This window comes from Dermochelys coriacea, chromosome 1, assembly GCF_009764565.3.
Source record: "Dermochelys coriacea isolate rDerCor1 chromosome 1, rDerCor1.pri.v4, whole genome shotgun sequence".
NCBI lineage: Eukaryota > Metazoa > Chordata > Testudines > Dermochelyidae > Dermochelys > Dermochelys coriacea.
Window position 1 is genome coordinate 207,999,705 of NC_050068.2, and position 23,498 is coordinate 208,023,202.

A 23,498-nucleotide genomic window follows, 5' to 3' on the forward strand; every position below is an offset into this window, starting at 1 on the left:
AGTTTTGTTCCTGGAAGCCTTTGGTAACACGTAGTTGTGTGTGTGTGTGTGTGTGTGTCTAAACTGAAATGTGTGGAAACAAATATCTGTTCTGGCAAACTTCTTCATCAAGAAGGTTTCTCAGGTTCAGGATTGTACCGAGTGAGACAGCATCTCAGTGATTCATTCTGCAGCCTAGCATTTAGAGCACTCTCACCTGGCATGTGGGAGACCCAGGTTTGAATTACCTAACTGCTAGGTTTTAGAGCAAGTCACTCAAAGTCCCTGCTCCGAATCAGGCAGAGCAGGATCTGACCCTGGGTTTCCCACATCCCAGGTGAGTGCCCTGAACAGGCAATCAGGTGTTCTGGGGAGGGGGTCTCCCTCATTTGTTCAGGAGAAATTTTGCATATTCTTGTTTTCGTTCTGCATCGGACTGAAAACATTTTTGAAAGCCCAAAACTTTTCATGAAGCAGAATTGTTGTTTTCCGGCCAGCCCTGCTTCCATGTTCTTTGCAGTCTTGTGTTGCTGAGGATTTGTTGAGTCCTACTCACAATCTCTCATGGGATTCCCCAGCCCCCTTCCACATTTTAATTGCTTCATTTCATTGCACCATACTCTCTTAATTTCCCAAACTGAGATTGAGTGGCCTTGTGGTGCTTGCTGCATTTTGTGAATCTATTCCCTGCCATGTTGAATTCAAGTCACATTTGGGTCACTGGTTTCCAGCTTCCCTGTAACTTCTTCTCAGTCAGATTCTCCGTATAGGGATAGATTGGGCAGTGAAATCCATATGTGCACAGCTTGAGGCTCATTTCAGTCCTGCTTCATTCCAAGAGCCAAGGAAGGTGGCTGTGTATTGGAATAAGCTTGTGGGTTTGTGTTTACACCCTTGGTGCTCTGCGTGCAAGGACAATGATGCTATTTTCCTCTTGGCCGTTGCTAGGCTCTCCATGAAACAGACGCGCATCTTGCAGTTGGATGAGGATGTTCTCTGTGTGCGTTACAGCCCCAACCAGAAGCTGCTGGCCATCTCCTTATTGGATTGCACTGTGAAAATCTTCTACACAGACACGCTGAAGGTGGCCTCTTGCCTGGGCTGCATGGTGGGGTTGGGGTGAGAGTTGGTGTGGGGGGCAGTGAGGCAGCTGGCTGGAAAGATGTGGCTTGGTTGCTGAAGCAGAGCTGCAGGCTTACCTGGTGCAATCACTGTTGTTGCATGGGAATGGTAACTGAAGCAGTAATGTAAGTGTCAAGGTTCCTTCCCCACTCTGAACTCTAGGGTACAGATGTGGGGACCTGCATGAAAACCCCCCATAGCTTATTTTTACCAGCTTAGGTTAAAACTGCCCCAAGATACAAACTGTTTTACCTTTTGTCCCTGGACTTTATTGCTGCCACCACCAAGCGTCTTAACAAATATAACAGGGAAAGAGCCCACTTGGAAACGTCTTTCCCCCCCAAAATCCCCCCAAGCCCTACACCCCCTTTCCTGGGGAAGGCTTGATAAAAATCCTCATCAATTTGCATAGGTGAACACAGACCCAAACCCTTGGATCTTAAGATCAATGAATAAGCAATCAGGTTCTTAAAAGAAGAATTTCAATTGAAGAAAAAGTAAAAGAATCACCTCTGTAAAATCAGGATGGTAAATACTTGCAGGGTAATAAGATTCAAAACACAGAGAATCCCTCTAGGCAAAACCTTAAGTTACAAAAAGACACAAAAACAGGAATATACATTCCATTCAGGACAGCTTATTTTATCAGCCATTTTAAACAAAACCAAATCTAACGCATATCTAACTAGATTGCTTATTAACCCTTTACAGGAGTTCTGACCTGCATTCCTGCTCTGGTCCCTGCAAAAGCAACAACAAAGACAGAACCCTTTGTGTGTGTGTGCCCCCCACCCCAGCTTTGAAAGTATCTTGTCTCCTCATTGGTCATTGTGGTCAGGTGCCAGGGAGGTTATCTTTAGCTTCTTAACCCTTTACAGGTGAAAGGGTTTTTCCTCTGGCCAGGAGGGATTTAAAGGTGGTTAGCCTTCCCTTTATATTTATGACAGTAAGGCTGGGGAGAGTTGGAGGGGACATGTAGTAATTAGCTGGCCAGTAATAACAAATGGGGAAGTCTGCCAACTTTTGGTTCTGGTCCCTATTTACTGACCAAAATCCCACCAAACACTGGCCAGAATTCAGTGGGAAATCTGCATTTAAACGGGGGGGGGGGGTTGGGGGAATATCAGGCCCTCCCTTGGCTACAAACATCCTGCTGCATAGGAGGGCAAGGCCAGTTGTGATAGTGCTCTCCCCACTCAGTGCAGGAGCCTTATGGGCCTCCTTCCCATCTTTCCCTTGCTGCTGCTCCTCCCTATGTCTGTGAAGAGATTTGGGGATGGGGTTAGAGCACCTTTGAAAGCTCTCCTCCAGTCAACACACGGGCGGGCGCCAAACTCTGAATCCAGTGCGGGAGGGAGGGCCTCTCTGCATGTGAGAGCACACTCCCTTCTTGTGAATAGTGCCTGGCAGTTAGATGGTCCTTGGGCTAGTCAGTGAAACAGACCAGCATATGATGATTAGGAGCTGCACATAAAATGCTGACAAATACACAAAGGAAGCCAAGGAACAAGCGCTCTCTCCTCTCTGATCTGTCAGTGATCTTGGATACTGTTTCTAACAGCATCACCTGCCTGCCGTCTTCCCTGTAATCATAGGCCAGCTGCTAACCTTCACTGTGAAGGTGTTCGGAAGTGCAGGCACCTCTGAATGTAGGGGATTTCGGGACAGAGCAGCAGGCTTTCAAAGTACTATGCCCAGCGTTTCTAAATAGATCCATTTCCTCTTTCTTTCCAGTTTTTCCTGTCTCTGTATGGACACAAGCTGCCGGTGCTCTGTATGGATATCTCCTATGTGAGTGAAGTGGGGGCTGCTCACAAAAAATCTTCTGGAATTCTGCCTATGTTTGTGGCCTTAAAAATTGACCACAGCCTTGCTTGGGAATAGAGCTACGCAGGGCCCTCTAGAATGGTGATTCTCAGCTGGACTTAAAATCCACCCAACTATCCACCTGAACTTGATAGGATCTAAACTAATCCTCACCCATTCCACAGTCCTTTGCTGGCTGCGAAGGATTGTGGGATTAGGTCATGACAAGAACCCACAAGTGAATTTTGGGGTGGGGGAAAGTTTCTGTAGAGTTCACCCCAACATTTCCGAGTCCCCCATTGGCTGCTTTGGGATGTAATACAGCTGTATGTCCTTTCCTGGTGGATGGAGACTTGTTTCTTGGGCCCTTGCTCATTAGTCACATACTTTTCAGTCCTAGTGGCCCATTCAGAGGTCATTGTAATCCCTTCCGGGTCAGTCATGCCCCTTCTGTCTGCCTTGCTTGGTGTAGGACGGGGCCCTAATTGCAACTGGCTCTGCTGATAGGAATGTGAAGATCTGGGGATTGGACTTCGGCGATTGTCACCGGTCTCTCTTTGCTCACGATGACAGGTAGGACCTGGTGTGTGTGGGCTGCAGACTCCTCCCTGCAGATCCACTGATCTTTGCCCTGGCAGTGATGTCTCTCCAGTGCTCCTGCAGGGGTGGGATGTGGGCCCCTGGCCTCCTGTGTGTGGCACTGCGGAGGCACCAGAGCAGACAGGCGCACCTTCCTGAGCAGTGGTTCTGAAGCACTGGTCCGTGGTGCTCTGGCTCTCCCCACTTCCTCAGCGGTGAGCCTTGGTGCTCTTCAGCTCATTGTTTGGTGCGTGTGCCCTGCTGTGGAGCTTGGCTGAGCTCCGCTGGGGTAGAGCACGCAGGAGAGTGGAAGGCAGCAGAGGCTGGTACAGTTGATATCGTAGTCTGATAAATCTCTTCCCCCTACCTCCTGGAGTCCCTGCAATGCCCAGAGAGTGCTGCCACGGGGCAGGCAGAGAGGGGCTGCTGTAGAAAGGGTGTTGGCTTCTGATATTTCACTGTCTCCTTTCCTGCCTGTGTGATGGCAATCCCTTTCTCTCAATCTCCAGTGTGATGACCCTCCAGTTTGTGCACAAGTCCCATCTCTTCTTCACGGCCGGGAAGGACCACAAGATTAAGCAGTGGGATGCGGATAAATTTGAGCACATCCAGACCCTGGAGGTAAAGGGTTTCAGAGAGTGACTCAGGCCTGGGCAACTCTTTTCCCCTAATGACTGGGAGCATTGGTGGGGGTCATGTCTCATCTCTTCCCTCTGACCTATAGGGACACCACCAGGAGGTGTGGTGCTTGGCACTCAGTCCGAGTGGAGACTACATCGTGTCTTCATCTCATGATAAATCCCTGCGCCTTTGGGAAAGGACAAGGGAGCCACTAATCCTGGAAGAGGAAAGGGAGATGGTAAGAGCATTAGTCTTTCCTTGTGGTCTCCTACAAGAGACAATTCCACCCCTAGTTTCTCTTCAGCCACTAAATGCCCCTTCTTCAGAGGATCTTACACAGCACCTAAGAGATCTCAGCTCACTGTTTACTTGTGTCCGGGAGTGAGATGTCCAGAAGTGACTGGAGTATTCCAGGGGGATTGCTAGTACTGCAGAGAAAGGCACAGTTGCCTCCAGCATTCTCTTCAGGTGGCTCAAGATTGCACTGGCCGTCTTTTCTTTTCTCTTTCCCTGCTATATTGCATTGCCAACTCCTAGCTAATGTGCTCTTTGCTATGCTGCTCCCCAGGTTTCCCTCCAAATAGATGCTTTGTTTTCCCCAGGAGTACTGGCTTCATCTTCTCCTTTTTTTTTTCCTTCAGGTCTAAACTCTGCAGGCCCCTCTTAACTTTCTGCCCTCCATGGTGTTTGGGGCACTTTCCATCACTGACAGCAATGGGGACTTTGTTAATTAGATGTAGCGTGCACAGGCTGCTCCGTTCCTTAGTGTGAGAGGCCCATGCAACCTTCTCTCCACCTGGGGCTGCTGTGGTCATCACTACAACTAACAGACACAGGACTGAGAGAGTTGAGGGCAGCACCTTCTCAATAGTAGGCCCATGGCTAAGGGGAGCTGGCAAAGGCCTAACTTGCGTCTTGAACTTGTGCTTCAGGGTTCACCTCTTCATCAAAGCACTCCCCAAAGAGCCAGTGGCGGAAAGAGCGCCTGACAGCATGTGCAGAGAGGAAACCTGAGAGTCAGTGATGTCTGGCCTGACTCTTCTATGGGGATTTTGCTGTGGCCCTTAGGACCTCAATACCCCTGCACTGCCCATTAGAAATGCTGGTGGCTATAGGATGATGTATAAACCTGCCAGAGGGAGGTAGATGCCCCTTTTCTTAGGGGAGCTTATCACACATCTCTTCAATGCACTCAAGAACAGCGAGTTGGCCCTTCCGTGGGCAAGCTGCAGCTCTGGACACCAGAGGATGAATTAAACAGTGCTAGGGCCGTGCTAGTGGGAGAGGTGCCCATTGGTGCCCTGCTGGGACTGCTCCTTCCTGCAGGCTGGGCTGATGTCTCGGGAGGGAGCAGCTGTATCTGGATTGTCTTAATTTCGGTTTGACTAGCTGATGCTAGCGATCTCTTTGGGCTGCCCCTGTGCACAGCCTGCAGACTTGTTCCCCGCCTGCCTAGCAGATGCCGGAGCTGTCACTCAGTCAGCCCTGCTGTGGGGAGCACTGGTGTGATTGTGCAAGTCAAACCCTTGGCGTTGGCATCTTGAGCTCATGCTGGGCCAGTGGAGGAAAACAAACCTGGGAGCCTGCATTGGGCACCCTGCCAGGGATGTCCCAGATTTGAGATTGGGCGGCAAGATTCACAAGAAGCCACAGCTTTCCTGGGAGGAAGCTGGACGCTTTCATTCTCGCTGTTTTATCTGCGCTACCTGCCCATGTTAACATATTGCTTTCTCCTTCGCTGCAGCAAAGGGAAGCTGAATACGAGGAGAGCGTGGCTAAGGAAGATCAGCCTGTGGTGAGTAGAGCTGTCTGACCCGCAGAATATTAAGCCGACTGTAAAATGCTCATGAGCTAGTCTGGACCTGTATTTGTGTGAGACCTGTAAGGAATGCTGGGAGGATCTAGTTCACTGGTACTGGCACAGTGTGGAGCTCAGGGCAGCATGCCACTGGAGATGCTGGCTTACAGGAGACGGAAAGCCAAGGCACTCATTAAGGAGGTCTGGGCCCTTCTTGCAAGAGTGAGGGGTCCTGGCCTTATTCCAGTATAGTAACTACAGTCAGTGAATCCCAGTTTCTGCCTTCTCTCCATGTCGTATATCACCAGTTCAAATCCACACTAGGTCAGCAGTGTCCGAGGCCTGGCTCTTCAGTGCCTTTGTTATGTGAAATGGATGGGAAGCAGTGTATTTAGTGATTAGGACAGGAGGCTTGAGTTCTTTTGCTGACTTTGTCACAGCCTCACTGTGTGACCTTGGTTAGCTCTCTCTTCGCCTATTTTTCCCTATCCAGAAAGTCACCTCTCTCACGGGGCCATGGGGGTTAATACTAGTTCGGTGCTTTGGGACTCTGAGCTGAAAGCAGTTTGTTTCCTGTATCGGTGCTTTACACTGGTAATGGACTGATATAGAAACTTGATGGAAAGCCAAGAACATGAGAGGCCAGGGAAAGGCATTGAGCTTTAATATGCAGCAGGGATGTAGACTGTGGAAGAGGGTTGAGCTGCCTGGGGGCTGCATTAGCTGCTTTGCTGCCTAGTGGGATGGACTGTAGCTTGAGACATGTCTTGTGTCTTGCAGGTGGCTGGCGAGACCCAGGGAGAGACTGGATTAGCAGGAAAAAAGACCATTGAAACTGTCAAAGCGGTAAGTTAGTGTGGGTGTTGCTGGTTCTTTCCTTGGTTCTCCAGTGTTACTGATAGACCAGCAGACTCCCTGGAAGGGCTCATGCTCTGAGGAGCAGACGTCTGAGATGAAGGGCACAGAAGTAGACTTTTCCTAATCAGACAGAGCAGGGTCACCTCAGCCCAGAGGAGTTTGTGTCTGTCCAGAAATGTGCCAGGTTGGTGCCTCCCAGGGCAGTACTGAGGCCATCTCCCCTCTCTGCGACATTCCTCGCCCAGCCAGCAGGCACCAGGGGTGAATGTGTTTACAAACAGGAAATAGATCCAAATTAAAAGCTTTGCATACTCTTTTGTTTAAGCCACTTGGCTCTGCAGGCATGCTCTGTGATAATGGGACTCTCCACCAGAAGCATAGATTTTTGCTGTGCAAGATCAGGGTGTGCTGGTCCAGCTAGTCAGGCATCCTGCTCCTGGCCAATCCCCGATTCTTCAGAAGAAGGTGGATATGTCTCCATAATGCCCCTTGGCAATTGTACAATGCTGTGGGAGGGTGGAGTCCCTCCGACCCCTGCAGCAATCAGCCTGAGGCTTGGCTACTCTTACCTTAGCAAGTAAAACTACAGATGGTCAAAACTGACCAGCTCAGTATTCTTTTTGAAAAGAGAGTGCTTGGAGGAGTTACTACTGGCTAGCAGGCTGGAATTGCCGGTAGATGTCAGAGGAGCTCCTCGAGAGAGAAACAGCACCTCAGCAGGGGAATCCTGAATGTTGGTTGATTGGCTAGTGCAGGTCACTTGGTTTCTACATACTGACTAGTCAGCGGTGCCATGTTTGGAATCTCATGGCATGCTCTTAAGCTGACAAATAAGAGCTCCCCCACTCCTCGTCCTCCTAATCAGGACGCGAGCTCTGCTTTGTCCGGGCCTTTCAGCTCCTGATGTGACTGGTGTGCTGCTTTTATTCTGCACAGGCTGAGCGGATCATGGAAGCCGTCGAGCTGTACAGAGAAGAGACTGCAAAACTCAAGGAGCACCAGGCCATATGTAAAGCTGCTGGGAAAGAGGTGAAGACACCTGAGCATGGATATACCCAGTGAAGTGTGAATGTGTCCAGCCAGCTCCATCACCTCAGGGAGGAAGCTAAGCAGGCAAATAAAGAGTTGTGGCAGCTAGAGATGGTCGATGAAATCCATCTCCTGGCAGAAGGGCAGCATCATTCCCTAGTGCGCAATTAACAGTGCATTTTCTGTTCTGGTTTTTAATGTCTCAGACTGCACTGGGGCTTCTGCCTCTTCCCCTGGGGAGATTGTTCTATTGCCTAATAGATCCAGCCTAGCTGTTCGTTCTTGCCTTCATCCCATTATTTCTAGTTATATGGGAAGCTGATGGCTGGCTGGGTGGGAAAGAATGGAGATGTGTAAGACAAAATGCCCTGTGTATTCTGAGAATTACACTGCTCTGGCTACTGAAAACCACCTCTCTTTGTGGGGGGAGTTCCAGGTAAAGGCCTGACAGTGTGCTTGTCTCTTACTGGAAAAGGTGTGCATGTGCATGTACCTGCCTTATTCTAACCCATTCTCTTTCTGCAGGTTCCCCTTCCTGTCAACCCCATCCTCCAGGCCTATGGAAATATTTCAGTAAGTGGGGTGTCCATTCATGCTCATGAGTTCAAGAAGCAAAAATACTTTGTGCTGGCAAGCTCTGAATCTGGGCCCAGACCTTCGGCTCTGAGCACTTGACAGGTCAGATCATGCTCAGAAATGCTCTGTGGGTTTGGCAGGTGCAGTATCTGCTCTCTGTTGAAGTGTTCTTGCTGACTGGAGACCCGTCTGCTGTGTTGCTGTAAACCATGTAACAGCAGTAGCTGGAAGCCAGTTTTTCTTTAGGAGACCATGGAAGTTCCAGTTCCTACAGCCGCTTTTCTGTTCTTGCCATGGTGGGGTGGCCCTGAGCGGAATGCAGAGCTCTGCCTTAGGCAGACTCATTTTGAAAGGATTGGTGGGACACAAATTGTGCACTTCTTGTTTAGACCTCTCAAGATATTTTAATTGAAATTCCATGTAAATATAAAATGTCACTATTACAGCATTTGATGTGCTCGTGTAACCCAGTGGGCAGTTTTCACTTCTAGATACTAGAAGGTGTGTATTTGTTTATAATAGTGCATAGAAATGAAACATTCTGAGCTTGTGTGTACATTTATATTCCAGTTGTTATGCCATTGCCTAATTTATTCCTCCTGTATTAAACAAGTCTATAAAATCTCTACATACACGCTAATGAATTTTTCAAGCACCCTTTAGAAATCCTTGTCACTCCTTCATTCTCTTTGGACAGTGGATGGTACTTGAATCTCTCTCTCAGATGGAGCTGCCTTTTTTCTCCTGGTACTTCCCAGCAGGAGGCCTAGTCTGCTGTGCAATTTGTGTCCCAGGAGGTGCTGTTCAGCAGATGAATGAAAGGAGCTGGGACTAGTAACACTTTTTAGGTAACTAGTTTTTGTGAGTTTTTTATATAATTTAACAGCTTAAGTGTAAATGGTGTTTATCCATATTGCATTGAACTCGTTCCACTAAATTGCAGAACTTGTATAAAATGGAGAAACGCTTTATATTCAACCTGCTAAACTATTACAAAAATCTCACCAGCACTAGAGCTTTTTGAAAGCAGCTCGTTTCATTCATCTCCTGAGCAGCCCTTTGTATCTCAAACCGTTAGCGGATGGGAAGTGTGGTGGCTTTCAGTATCTCTGTTCATTTTGATTGTATTTAACACCTCTTAAAAGCATGTTCCTGTGTTTTTATAACTACACCTCTACCCTGATATAATGCGGTCTCACCTATAAGATGCTAAGATTTTTTTTGGTTCCCGAGGACCACGTTATATCGGGGTAGGAAGAGGAACTGCTCCCTTCCAGGCTTGCTGCACCAATCAGCTGTTTGGCGTGGGAAGCCTGGAAGGGGCGGGGAGGAGAAGCGGAGCAGCGGCGGCGTGCTCATGGGCAGAGACAGAAGCGGAGCGGAGGTGAGCTGGGGTGGGGAGTGGTTCCTCTGTGCCCCCCGCCCTCTTACTTGCTGCAGCCCCTCCCCCCACCCCAGGTCACCTCTGCTTTTCTGCCACTTCCCACAAGTGCGCCGCAGCTCCGCTTCTCCCCCCTCCCAGGCCTGTCAGCTGATTGGCGCGGCAAGCCGGGGGGGGGGAGAAGTGGAGCTGCGGCGCTGTCGGGAGGAGGCGGAGGTGAGCTGGGGGGAGGACAGAGGAACCGCACGCGGTAACACGCATTCAGATACAACGTGGTAAAGCAGCCCCGCTCCTCGGAGCGCTGCTTTACTGCGTTATATCGGACCGCATTATATTGGGGTAGAGGTATAACATGCTTTGAGATTCATTCAATCTAGTGCAGTGGTTTTCAAACTGGGGAACTCAAGCTCTCATCATGGGGGAATGGGAGAATAATCCTGTAATGGCGGACAAAGCCATGAAGACTTGTAAGTAAGACATGGTAATCTTATCGTAAGTATATTATGACCCTATCTCAGATGGAGGTATGCAGTAGACTACATTGTTTGGAAAGGGTCTAAAAAGTTTGAAAACCACTGATCTAGTGCTCCCCTCGGGGCACTTCCTGACATGCCAAACTGATGCCGTTCCCTTCTGTTACAGCCCTCAGCGTATGTGCTAGAAGTTTTCAAGAAAGTCAAGTCAAGGTGAGTCTCATGAGGCTTCTTGCTGAGCAGGGCTTGCTGCTGAGCACTGAAAGCCTGGCTCTGGTTGGAGTCTTGGGTTGGCCACTTATATTGGAGGTGGGCAGTGGTAGAAAGACTGGTGTGAATGTCACTGGTAGACTTAGTCATTTCATGTATTTCATGGGTAATTCTATTACAAAAGCCACCTCTTTGGGAATGAGTGCACACTGTGGCTGTAGAGTGTCTGCAAGTGGGGAGTAAAAATCATTCCCTCCGTGGTGAGAGTTGGCTGAAACTTGTCCATGCAGGTGGGCCAGGAGCTCTTTTACTCAGTCGAATGGAAAGAAGCCAGTGGGATGTTCCGGGGAGCCGTCTAGCGTCTTTCCCACAGGGCAGGATTGTCCGTCTCCCACCCAAATGCTGTCTGTTTGCTCCCTGCCCTGGGTGATGTCAGAGAAACTGTATTCCATCCAAATGGTCCTGGCTTTCTTCAGTCAGTCTTCCCAGTCTCCTTCCTCAGAGAGGGGAGCTGCCAGGTTGGACCGTGACAAGGCTGAGCGGCTTTGCACAGCATGTCATCCCTCGCTGGGGCCCATTCTGCAGCAGAGCAGCGGCTGTTGGTGCAGTGTGGTTTGTCCATGGCTGCTGTCAGTCATCCCTGTCTCTGCATTCTCTCCTCAGTGAGTTGGAGGAGTCTCTGCTGGTGCTGCCCTTCTCGTATGTGCCTGACCTGCTCGTGCTCTTTAATGAGCACATCCAGCGGGGCTCGGAGGTGGAACTCCTCTGCCGTGCGCTCCTCTTTCTGCTCAGGTGAGTCAGGCTTCGTTTTCTCACTAGTTTGAATGCAGCATTTACCAGCATCTGATGCCTGGGTGGTGGCATGTATGAAACGGGGAGAGAGGCAGGAGTATCTTGGTCCAGTTCCTAGTGGACGAGCCCCCTAGCAGTTAGTGCTAGCAGACAGGCTCTGCAGAGAGACCCTGGGCTGTCTGGGCCTGAAATGCCCTGTGGCCCCTTCTGGTTTGAGGCATGGCAGCAGGGTGGTGTGTAGACAGCCAGACCCACTGCTCCTTGCCTGCACTGTAGCTAGTGAGGGGCCTTTGATCTCCTGGGCTATGAGCCAGCACTTCCCCCAGCTGTGCTCACCTGAATGCCTGTTGTCCCTTCTCCTTGTGTAGCAGGAGCTGCATTACTTTCTCTGGGCACCTGCCATGCTCGAAAGGGATACGTGGGCATGCGGGGTAGGTCTGGATGACCCTGAGGTACTGCGGGATGAAGTACATCTTACTTGGGCCTGTGGAGAATGTACTTGAGCTTTCTCTTCTGCCCCTGGAGTCCTGCCAGGCAGAGTTGGTCCTGTGTCCCCTGTATTTTGGAGGAAAGGTCCCATCGTTCTCAGTATATGTGACGGGGCTGTTGTCAGGACTGTGTGTGCAGCCAGGCTGGGTCAGGACAGGGAACATGGGTCTGGCTAATATGACCCAGACGGGGTTGCCAGCTATAGTGTCAGTGTTTGAGATTTCAGAGCTCTGAAGTGCTGATGAAGCTGGGAATGACATTCCCTCATGCCAGCATGGGCCAATGGCCCATCTCACATCCAGCTCACCCAGAGCAGCCACCTAGGTCTTTAGCCGTTGTGCTGTAAAAAGAAACTTTATGAAATAGCCCGTTTCTTTTCCAGTCCACCTCTGTTGTAATATTGATCTCATTCGTTTGCACTCTAATCCGTCTCCTGTGCCCAACTTGGTGGGATCTGCACCATTAAACACAATTAAGAAAAGCCCTCACTTTGTTCTCCTACTGAAGTCCCTTGGCCTATCGGAATGTCACTCTGCAAGGGACACTGCATCTAACTGGGGTGCTCTCTCTGCCTGTCTTGTTCTTCAGGATACACTTTGGGCGCATCACAAGCAATCAGCTGCTCGTGACAGTGATAGAGAATCTGAAGAAAGCCACCATTTCCAAAGTCAGTGAGGTCAGGGTGAGTATCTGCAGTGACCCCCCTGCCCGGACTCTGGCACAGTGACTGTACTAACGGTGACAGAAGGCATCACTTTTGTCTCAAAGTCCAGTGTCCCCATCTGACTCTTCCCAGCCTTCCAGTAGCCTGGCCCTTTGTCATGTTTCTGCTGCATGTGGGGGCAGCAGGCTGGTTCCTGGCTATAACACACAATGGCTCCATCCCCTTTTCATTTTGCTGTGTGGTTTGTTCAGACTTTACTCTCCAGTATGAATGTACTTTGTACACAGGACACTGAAACCTCTCATGGAAGAGAAACCATCTTCGCCTTTGCCATGGGCTGATGTGATTCACAAGTAACCCGGAGTGGGGGAGGTGGTGTCCTACTGGGGCTGAGTCACCTAATTGCTAGCTAACTTTCAGAAAGTGGGTTGTAGCTCCCTCCTCTTTAATACAGAGGAGTGGAGAACAGAGACTCCAACTCCCCGAATGCAGTGCTCCCTCTTGTTCTGAGCGGTGGCTGGGGTCTGCCCATTCTGCTGTGTTGATGAAGTTGGCTGTAGGCTGCACTACATAAATCCATGGGGCTGCATCTGGCTGCCCCTTACCCGGAGATGGTGAAAGCATTAGTGTCTATGTGGGCTAGGGAGATGGTGAGTCCCTGCCACTAGCACGGTTGAGGAATACCCAGAAATGCACTGACCATCTGTCTCTGCAGAATGTGCTGGGCTTCAATATGGCTGGGCTGCAGTTCCTGAAGAGAGAGATTGAGGCCAAGGATGAGGTGACTTTCTTTGCTGATGCGACTGACCGTTTTGAGGAGAAGAGGAGGAAGAGGAAGAAAAAAGAGAAGCTGGTTCTCGCGATGGTTTAGCTTTTGCTGTCCATAATACAGGGCAGAGCGCAGGGCTCATGCAGCCTCCATGTGTGCGAGGGAGCCTTTCTGAGGGCTAGTGGGCCCTGAAAGTCTCTGATTCAGTGACTGAAGCGGACTCCAGCAGATCTGCTCCTGCTCTTGTGTGCACAGAGTGTGTGTTAATTCCCTCCAGGGCATGTCACAAACCTTGGGTGAAATGAGTCCCATTCCCTGGCTTGGATGGAACTTCCTGTACTCTGCTGGGTACGTTTACATTTGAATCCTGAATCTGAGTCTGGCCTCAAAGCTGCAGCCCATCCCTTACACCAGCAGCCATTAGAAATGGCTAGATTTCTTCCTCTATAGAGATACGACTTGCTCTCAGTGTTTTAACTGAGGGCTTGTCTACTCTGGCAATTTGCAGCACTGCAACTTTGTCGCTCAGGGGTGTGAAAAAACACCCCCCTGAGCACAGCATGTGTCAGTGCTGTCAAGCGCCAGTGTAGGGAGCCGCGCCGGGAGCTACACCTCTTGTGGAAGTGGCTTTTGTAGAGCACTGGAAGAGCCTTCTCCCAGCGCTCTGCCAGGACTACACAAGCCGCGCTTTAGCGTTGCCAGTGTAGACTAGCCCTGAGTCTAGGGCAAACTGCTCCTATAACACGCTAATGTGCAATGGGGCAGGTGGCAGGACTTTGTGCTGATGTTGCAACAGGGAGTGGCTTCAGGGACACAGGCTGTGTGGTCAGACTGAATTCTCATGATACATGGCTGGGCTTTCCCTGTCCCTGGCCCTTTGAAGTGTTACAAACAAACAACCGTTCCTTAATGTCAGAACAGCTCCTTGGAGCTCTGTATCAGGCAATGCCAGCTATGAAGTCTGATAGGCCTCTTTCTGGAGGACAGAGGATTGGAGTACTTAAAATCAGGTACCTAAGGATTTATGGGACTAACTTCAGGGGTCCTAGTTTTGAAAATCTTGACCAGGGACCTCTCAGTGCTAAACATCCATTATTTGTTTTAAGGCACAGAATATATTTTATAAACTAGGTTGAAATATACAATCCCTGCACTGCCAACCTGAAATACGCTGCTTGTTCTTTGGGAAACCATACGACAAGCTCAGAATATAGTGTTAGTCAGAGATTCCAAGTCCAGGTGGGATGATTGTGGTCATTTAGTCTGATCTCCTGTATAACACAGGCCGAAGGACTTCCCCCAAAGACTCCCTTTTAAACTAGAGCATATCTTTAAATAAAAAAAAAAAGGGAAAAAAAAGAAAAGTGTCTTGGTTTAAAAATTACCAGCGATGGAGAATCTACCTTAAATAAATTGTTCCAATGGTTAATTACTCTCATTGTTAAAAATGTATGCCTTATTTCTAGTCTGAATTTGTCTAGCTTCAGCTTCTAGTCACTGCATCATGTTGTATCTTTGTCACCAAGACAGAAGAGTCTGTTATATCTTGACTTTAGTCAGGCTTTTGATGGCGTCTCCCATGACCTTCTCCTAAACAAACTAGGGAAATATAGCCTAGATGGAGCTACTGTAAGGTAGGTGCAGAACTGGTTGGAAAAGCGTACTCCAAGAGTTCACAATCAAGCTGGACAGGCATATCCAGTGGGGTCCTGCAGGGATCAGTCCTGGTGTTATAATTGTATCTGCTAAACACCGCCTGATGGTTAGCGAAATGTAGCTGCAAATCCCCAGTTTAATGTTTTTTTTTTTCCTCCCAAAATAGTCCAATTTCTTGGCCTCACAGTTCTTGGGAGAAGGCCCCTGGTAGCCCTGTCACTCATGCTGGTTAGCAGCATCCACTACCAGGGAGTCCGGCTGGGGGTGGGTGTACAAATCTTCATACCCATGCGAAGGAACAAAGTACCTCTGCTTGTATCTCTTGGTAGGCGGCAGCAAACACGGGGTCTGCCACAGTGTCTTGGTGGCATCACAATACTGGATGGCCCGAGTGGGGAGAGAATATCAAGCATTGGGTCAGCTTCCTCCACCACCTCCTCCATTTTGGTATTTTGGTTCTGGGCCACTCGTCTTAGCAGCTGCTGAAGGACCCTAGTGTCCTCTAAGGCTGGAGCCGTTGAGGTGGCCACCACCGCCTCACCTGGTGACAAAGAGGATGAGAAGGCAGCTGGTACTGGGGTCTGATCACTGCCCTCAGCCATACTATAGTCCCATGGGGCAAGGAGCGACAGTGCCACGGCTGGTGCCACTGTCAGTTCTTTGCCATGGTAGATACGGGGATTGGAGCCAGGGTCAGTGCTGGGAACAGTGCAGTAGCTGGTGCTATTGTTGGAGCGCCCCAGTCTGAGACTGCTGATGATAGGCCATAGGAGTCCAGAAGGGCCACTGGGGGCCCTGCTACTGGCCCTGTCAGGGTGCCGGGTAGGGATCACTATCGTGGTGGGAGCAGGATCTTCTGCTCCTGCTAGAGCAAGAGGACTCCGACTCCAAGGTCTCTGATTATGATGACCAGGGAGGAGCAGAGCCTCTTGGTGCTGGGGACCGATGCCAGCTTGGGGACTGGAGCGGTTCCCCCACAGAAACCCCCAGTGCCAGTGGTTGATGCAATGGGGATGGCCTCATGGTGGATATCATCGCTGGCTTGTCCACAAAATATACCAGGCCTGGGATTGATGCTGGCAACTTCTCCCTCCTAGGAAGTGAGGCAGCCCCATGAGTGCCAATCAGGCTGCTGCAGCCTCGAATGCCTCCGTCATGGAGGGGAATTATGTCCTTGCGGCGGCGGCCCAGTGAGCGGTGCGTTTCCGGACTTGACTGTACCCCTCCTGGGGCAGGAGTCGACGGGATCCCAGCCGATGGAGCACCCGACGTGGGGAGGCTTGTTACGGGATCCTTAGACCTAGCTGGGGAGTGCCCTCTGTTGGCCTTCTTACGGGGCACCGGGCAGTGAGAGCCCATGGGTGGAGCTGTGGCGATGCAGAAGATCTCCGAGTCCTTCCTCAGCACCGGTTTGTGCATTGACAGTGCCGGCATGCTGCACACCAAGGATGTGGCACTTGAGGCGGGGTCAGGTGCTGTGTGCTTGGACTGGGGCTGAAGAGCCGCCTCCATAAGTAGGACTCGGAGGCGCTTCTGTCTGTCCTTAAGGGTCCTGTGGCGAAAACCCTTACAGATCTTACAGTGGTCTCTGAGTTGCCCCTCGCCCAGACACTTAAGGCATGACGAGTGTGGGTCACTCCTTGGCATAAATCTGCCATAGTCCAAGCATGGTTTAAAGCCTGGAGACCAAGGTATAGCCCGGTGCCAGGGAAAAACATCGGCAAAAAGAAAAGGAGTACTTGTGGCACCTTAGAGACCAACAAATTGATTTGAGATCCGATGAAGTGAGCTGTAGCTCACGAAAGCTTATGCTCAAATAAATTTGTTAGTCTCTAAGGTGCCACAGGTCCTCCTTTTCTTATAACTACTATGCAAACTCTGTACACGAGGACAGAGCAGACGGGAGTTCCAGCTAGCCATTACAGGCGGTAAGAAGGAACTGAGTAGGGTTCAGGTCGACAGGGCCCGACTCCAGGGGCTGGCAGGCCAACTCTACGGATACAGCTAAGGGAAAATCTTCCAGCTGTCGTGAATGCATCACGCTCACCAGGGCTGTCCTGAGGCATTCGCGGCTGCATAGGGCACCAGAAATTTGGGGCGCCACTGGGCTGCGGGGCCCTAGCCTGTTCCGCTTGTGCTGTGCTCTGACTTGTCCCTACCCATGGGCAGGCTGGCCGGGGTTGCTTGTGTGCAGTTTGCACTTGGCATTGTCCGCGTTGCACATGTGCAGAGTGAATCAGGGCAACCAATCAGCAGCACAAGTGAGAAATTTTTTTTTAAAAAAAGGGGGTAAGTGGAAGAAGCCCCTCCCTTTCACCCACTGATGCCTCCCTTCAGCCCACCCGCTGGCCAGAAGGCTTCTCTCAGCCCCCTGGGAGATGGACAAGGTAGGAGTGGGCGTGGGGCTGAGGGTGCTGAGATGGAGCCATGCATGCTAGAGAGCGGAATCTCCTCCCTCAGCTGGGGGCGTGGGGAGCTCCTGGCCACAGCTTCCATCATCGCCCCCACATGCAGATTAATATACAGGCCAACAGGGCATGTGCCCAGAGGCTCCCCTGGCCAATATGGGACCCCCAGAAAAATGGGCATCCAAGCAGACAGCCAAGCTCGCCTGGGTGCCCTGGCAGAAGCTGTGTCGGTCAGTCGGTGGAGGGAAGCCCCAAGCCCTGGCAGAAGCCCAGTGGGCAGGGGAGGGGTTCCTGGAGTGGTCTGTGGGTGGGGATGGTGGCAGTGCCCTCTTAACACACTGGGGTCAGTAACGCCAGCTGGGGATTGCCTTCAGTGGAGCCCCCGCCTTCCTCCCCCATCCCTTAATATCCCCCCCCCCCCAAATCCTAAGGATGGCCCTGATGCACACACCTGACTGGAATTGACATGAACAAGCACTCGAAGAAGAACACTCCTATTCCAGTCATCTGACCTTTTTGTTATTTCCCCACTGTTCCATGAGTGGTTTGAGGAAGCTGGTCAAGCATGTGATAGGGTCCAGACAATTAAGTTACAGGCATGAGACAAAAGAGCCTAAATGGAGGATGGTGAGAGGAAACAATCATTTAATAATCAAGTTGATGTGAATTGATTTGTCAGTACATTTACTGGGATAATATTTGTACAATAATGGACTAAAATCTCAGTCTTTCAGTGCTGCTGCTTTTGATGTCACCTCTCCTGGACTGATCTGTAATGAAAATGAACAAGAATAAAGAAAAGCAAAAAGAAATGGGCCCTTGTTGCAATAGAAGCACTTAATTGTCTCTAGCCTTCTTTCAAGAGGTGCTACAAGCACTGCAGCGGCTCCTGCCAGCTGTGGGGCTGGGCTGTGTTACTGCTATGGGAAGAGAACATTGGCATGTAAAGGCATTTTCACATGTGTAAACTTCACAAAGATCTTTAAAAATAATAAATGAAGGTGGACATGGCATAAAAGATATGAGCTTAGATTTGGGATGGCCACACTGAATTCTCAAAGCTTTTCACCCACACAACTACGTACAGTAGTTTGCATGTGCCCCGTGTTGGGAGAGAAACTTTGAGAAATGGTATTGTATTCAGAAAGAAAATAGCGTGACTATATTTTGGGCAGAGTGAAAGGATGCCCTATGCTAAACTCAATGGTGTTTGCCTGTACAATGTCTGAATGCTGCTTCTGATCAATTACAGAGTTTCATGGAATGGTCTTGACGTTAACAAGCAGAGCCCTAGTGACTCTGATGAAACTCAGAACACCAAAAAAGCCATTTGCACGTAAAAAGCTGCTACTTTCTGTCTCTGCTGAGAGCCACCTTATTGCTGTGGGGGTGGATGTGCAGCGAATGGGGGAACCAGTGGGAGAGGAGGGTGTAGCTGCCAAGGGATTTATGTGGAGATGATAAGCAGAGACTGTGCCTCTCTGCTCGGAGTGACTTCTTTGGGACTGAGTCATAGAGAAAACTTGTACATCTCTAGCAGCCAAGTCCTTCATTACCATCATCCAATTGCTTCCCTTTAATACATAAGCACTCCGCTGTTTCTGGCTTCTGCTGTCGGTGGTGCAGGACTTGATCCTGGGGTGGGTGAGTAGCCAAGACAAGGCTCAGCTAAAACTCTTCAGCTAGAAGTTGCAATGACTCATCTGTGGCACTTACGTTATCCAGGAAGTTTGTGGGGTAGTATAACCCTGAACCTGGGCGTAGGACTTGTAGAAACCAGCTGGACCATGGCTGCCTTGCCCCCCTCCGGGTAGCCCTGGGGCCTGCACTCATAGATCTCACCTGTTAACACTGGTGAGATACTTGTTAAGGGTGTAAACTTTTTTTTTTTAAATAAACAAACCTGGGGGCTTAGAGGCCTGAACACGCTCTGGAGATGAGAGGCCCTCAAAGGACCTGAGTCCAAACCATTGACCCAGCTCAAACACCAAAGTGAGCTGGGGGGGCGGGGGAGAGTTGGGGAAAAGAGAAAACATGGGAAGAGGGGAAAGCAATGGTTTACTGTGGGAGTCAGGACCAGGTGACTGGGAGTCAAGTAAGGAGGCTTTCGCTGCTTGGTCACCAGTCCTTGTCTAGCCCAGCTCCATAACTGATAGGATTAGCCAGCAAAGAGCATTTTGGGTCAATGTCAATTAGCTGAGGATGGTCTCAGTCTAGCTGCTACAGGACAGGGGTCCAAAATATAGGAAGCACTACCCTAACTGGCAGTAACTACCCCCTTGTCAGCTCTAGAAGAGCCACCACCCCTTCTCCAACGTGGGAGGGGTGGGGTCTCTTCAGTCCAGGGGCACGAGTCCCTAACTTGCTTCTAGGAGAGCTGTGCATGTAGCCTTGCATTGTTCCTCCTTGTACCAACTCTTTCATGACCAGCTCTGGCAGTCCCTCACCTTTAACCAGCGGTGCATTTGCTTCAAAGCCAAACACCCCCCTCCTGTCCAACCTGTGACACCCAGCCTGTCATTCAGTGTGAACAGAACATTTCTGAGGCTTGAGGCAAAGGGGACTAATGCTTCTTAAAGTTGCTCTTCCCTGGCACCAGACCGCTAGTCCCAGTTAAACAGCCCAAAGAAAAGAAAAAAAATGCCAAGCAACAAAACTTAACCAAGCAAACTGGCTCAATTCATCTGCTTGTGCGGTTATAGCCCTGCCCCCAATTCTGTGTCCATGCCTTCACGCTATGAGCCTGCTGAGGTAGAGATGGTCCCCATCTGTGTGCTCAGCGTCCAGCCAGTGAGGCCCAGCTCCTTAAACATCATCTAAATGTTTAATAAGGATTTTGAGCCCCTGACCAGGGGTGTGTGCCCTTCTTAGGGTGACCAGACAGCAAGTGTGAAAAACTGGGATCGGGGTGGGGGGTAATAGGAACCTATATAAGAAAAGACCCCAGAATATGGACTGTCCCTATAAAATTGGAACTTCTGGTCACCCTAGCCCTCCTATCCCTCTTTCCAATCATTCCCCAAAAGCCACGTCTTGGGGCGGCCTTCCTGGTCTCATTCCTCCCCTCCAGTGTCTGGGCTTCCCATTCTGTGCAACTGACATCACTTGCGGTTGGGGTCCATCCATCAGCTCAGCTGTGTGCCTCCGAAAGGAGGTCTGAGTACAGCTGTGGATGGTCTCCAGGCCTGAGGCTACTTGGACTGTCTATACCATAAGGCAGCAAAGGATATTTGCCTTCACAGGCAGGAACAGCGTCTCCCTCTCTGTTAAAATTTCAATACGGTGGGAAATTTCTCCAGAGCCCTCGGTACCTTCCACGCCAATTGCCATGGCATAAATCTCGATCTCCAGTTCAGTCTGCAACCCAGCTGCCACCTGGAAGAGACAGAGTCACCCAGAGGCAGTCATGTTAGAGGTATAAAATTGGACATGTACCTTACATGGGACATAAAAAAAATATACAAGGAAAGGGGGACCTTAGGTCCACCAATGGAGAAATCCTTCCCACTACTGCCAAATGCCTTGCCTCCCCTCCCACTCATCTCTATTTGTGCTTCCTGAGTCACAACTGCTGCCCGTTGGCTGTAGTTCAGCCACGCCCAGCAGCTTATTCCTGGTGTGGAGGGCTGTTTAGCAGGTGACTTTTCAGACTGTTGAGGTCTGTGCAGAATGCGTTAGTTCGACTTACATCCGTCAGAACCTGAAGTGGATTTATCCCTTGGAAAATACATAAGAGACCATGCCCCAAGGAGTAGGTGCAGCAGGCACAGTTACCAGAAGAGCTGTAACTGGGGTGGTGAGTACTGTTTGTTTTTAGACTGCCAGCCCGTCTTTTCTAGTCTCTGTTGCATCATTCAAACATGAAATGGAGCAAAGTGAATTTACTTTGCCCTGTGTTGTGGTGGCATCCCCAGGCTCAGTGAGGAGGAAAGGGAACTGTCCCTCCGCCCCAGCCTCAATCCCAACATTCTGCACTTTCCTTCTCCCTCTTTTCTCACGCCCTTCTCCCTGCCCCCGCTGACTCCACGGCTCTTAGAGCACAGGATGGGCTCTCAGAACGGGCTGCAGGGATGAGCAGGAGAATTTTGTCACTACTTGGGAACTAAACTGTGGCAAAACAAGGCCTAACAATTGCAAAATGTTATCTCTTGTAACTAACCCGTATTACGTTAAAACCATTCATTCTCTCCCTTGTGTTTATGCTTCCTGTTTCCATTTTTTATCCTTTACCACTTACCGGAGAAGAAGGAAACACAGAAGGGCATTTTTTATTTCTTTCTTTTAAGTGTCTAATTTCACTTCCTCCTTCCCTTCTCAAAGTGTCCTCTCCCTCTTTCATCTATAATCTTTCCTCCCTTCCTTGTCCCTCCTCCCTTGCTTTCCTCTTCCCTATTAACCTCCCCCTTTAGTCTTAGTAGAAGGAAAGGAGAACCAGAGATAGGCATGGAGAAGTAGGGGGAAAGGAGGACTGTCCAGAAGAAGAGTAACTTTTCCAAGATCCGTCATTGGTTTGAAAGAGTCTTGAGGTTAGGGCACTGAACTGAAACGCAAGAGATCTAGACTCAGCTCCCAGATCTGTAACTGACACATTGGGCAAGTCACTTCACTTCTCCAGGCTGGGCCGGCTGCCTTCTGCTGCTACTTGTGTTTGGCAAGTATCAGATCATGCTCCAGAATGCACAGCGTAGTCACTATGATAAGTTCAAAGAGCGTCTCACGACAATTGCTACGTTCAAACACAGGAGGAAGCATAGGTCACCCAGGCTCCCATGTCTCTCACCCCCTCATTTCTTCACCAGTGGGCTGCAAGAATCTGCAGCTACAGAGAGTTTTCAGTTCTGGGCCCCTGCCAGCCCATCCCCCAGAGTGATGCTAGGGGTTTGCTGGGAAATTTCCTGGGAGCCTTGAGGGCCAGTCTGAAGTTGCCTGAAAACAAAGTACATTCTGCCCAACAGTACACATGACTTACAGGTCCCGGTGTGTAAAACACTCTCAGTCCTGTGCTGGGAGGTGGCTGCTTCACCCGAAACCTGCCAGGGAAAAGAGACAATCAGTCTGCCACCCGGACCAACTCAGGGCCAATTGAAAGGAAAGTGGAGTTTCTAAATGTGGAAATCATTTTGGGCTTCCTGCCCAAGCTCCATTAACACAGTTTTTAACAAAAACAAAGGAAACCAACCATCATAATAATGGACCAAAGGTACCTAACTCCCAACAGAGCTCATCAGCCACTGCCTACAGCCTTAAGATAAAAAATAAAGTACATGCTCATCCATGCTTTGTGTATACAGGAACAGCTTTTTCAATATAACTTTAGTCTTTCTGGCATAAATGCTCTTGTGTCAACACACACACAAATCTTTTTCTCATTTATGTGGTTTCTTACACCACTGTGATTCAGCTCAGCTTGCCTCCAGGGAGAGGCATGTCTGACCCACCTTTATATCAGTCACCAAATGCAAAGATCAGGAGCAGCTACTGAAGTAAATGTGGGTCAAGGGGCACTTCCAGGACGTCACTCAGTGTCATGCCATTGTTCCAGCAGAATTATAATGCTACAGACAAAAACAAGCCCTTCTGTAATGTTCCCACTGCCTGCACCTGGACAGGATTTTTGCAATGGAGTCCACCCCGGGACCCTGTGTTGTTGTGGACAGTTTGGAAGGCACCCAGCTGACCAGGGACCCTGGTGAGATACCTTTCAAACTGTCCACCCCACATTACTATTGGTGAACCTACCACATTTATCAACCAGGCTTTGCAGCACCGTGGCGAAAGACCCCTTTTTGTTGTAGCAATTGGGGTTGGCGAATTTCCAGATGTCAACGCTCACACTTCTCCATGCTGAGGGGACCGCACATGGTGGTGGTCTGCTGCAGCAACACCAGCATGCGGTCTGCACAGACTTCTAGAAAATTAGCCTTCCTCAACATGAAGATCATCCCAGGTCTGCATCACTAGCTTGTCCTGTAGGCTGGCCAAGATCAGAAGGGGCACTCCACCACATAAAGCCTCACTAGGGAAATGTCATGCAGACATTAGCTGAAGGAACTGCTCCGCCTCTTCAACAATATCCCCGTGGTGCATGACTGCCAATACATGTGAAGCAGCCTGTTCGTATTAATGAACGAAAGGCTTGTGGAGCTCAGCAATCTTTGCTCCAGGCTGACTGACAATGGTGCTGGTTCACAAAAGCTAGCAGCATTATAGGATATCACAAAAGGAGTCATGAGAGTTTGTTAGTTTGAGCCAAAGTCCCAGACGTCCAGTAGGTATCATACAATGCAA

The 23,498-nt window shown here is 49.9% G+C and overlaps 2 protein-coding genes across 5 annotated transcripts in view; one reads left to right on the plus strand and one right to left on the minus strand.

The window, feature by feature from the left end:
* WDR3 (WD repeat domain 3) overlaps nucleotides 1-14,578 on the plus strand; it is a 42,904-nt gene extending 28,326 nt beyond the window's left edge. For all 4 annotated transcript variants that reach the window (XM_038388094.2, XM_038388089.2, XM_043512951.1 and 1 more), the window contains exons 15-27: nucleotides 928-1,063; nucleotides 2,836-2,892; nucleotides 3,380-3,480; nucleotides 3,996-4,107; nucleotides 4,211-4,345; nucleotides 5,852-5,902; nucleotides 6,686-6,751; nucleotides 7,700-7,792; nucleotides 8,318-8,365; nucleotides 10,392-10,435; nucleotides 11,096-11,224; nucleotides 12,302-12,395; nucleotides 13,093-14,578. In XM_038388094.2, coding sequence (XP_038244022.1) covers nucleotides 928-1,063; nucleotides 2,836-2,892; nucleotides 3,380-3,480; nucleotides 3,996-4,107; nucleotides 4,211-4,345; nucleotides 5,852-5,902; nucleotides 6,686-6,751; nucleotides 7,700-7,792; nucleotides 8,318-8,365; nucleotides 10,392-10,435; nucleotides 11,096-11,224; nucleotides 12,302-12,395; nucleotides 13,093-13,248 — 1,222 coding nt within the window. In that variant the 3' untranslated portion in view covers nucleotides 13,249-14,578. The remainder of the gene's footprint in view (nucleotides 1-927; nucleotides 1,064-2,835; nucleotides 2,893-3,379; nucleotides 3,481-3,995; nucleotides 4,108-4,210; nucleotides 4,346-5,851; nucleotides 5,903-6,685; nucleotides 6,752-7,699; nucleotides 7,793-8,317; nucleotides 8,366-10,391; nucleotides 10,436-11,095; nucleotides 11,225-12,301; nucleotides 12,396-13,092) is intronic.
* Nucleotides 14,579-17,838: 3,260 nt separating this feature from the next.
* The window catches only part of SPAG17 (sperm associated antigen 17), a 289,645-nt gene continuing 283,985 nt past the window's right edge, over nucleotides 17,839-23,498 (minus strand). Inside the window, 4 exon segments of the mRNA XM_043512980.1 lie at nucleotides 17,839-17,980; nucleotides 18,927-19,064; nucleotides 20,441-20,585; nucleotides 22,180-22,240. Of these exon segments, the coding sequence (XP_043368915.1) occupies nucleotides 18,928-19,064; nucleotides 20,441-20,585; nucleotides 22,180-22,240 (343 nt within the window). The 3' untranslated portion in view covers nucleotides 17,839-17,980; nucleotide 18,927.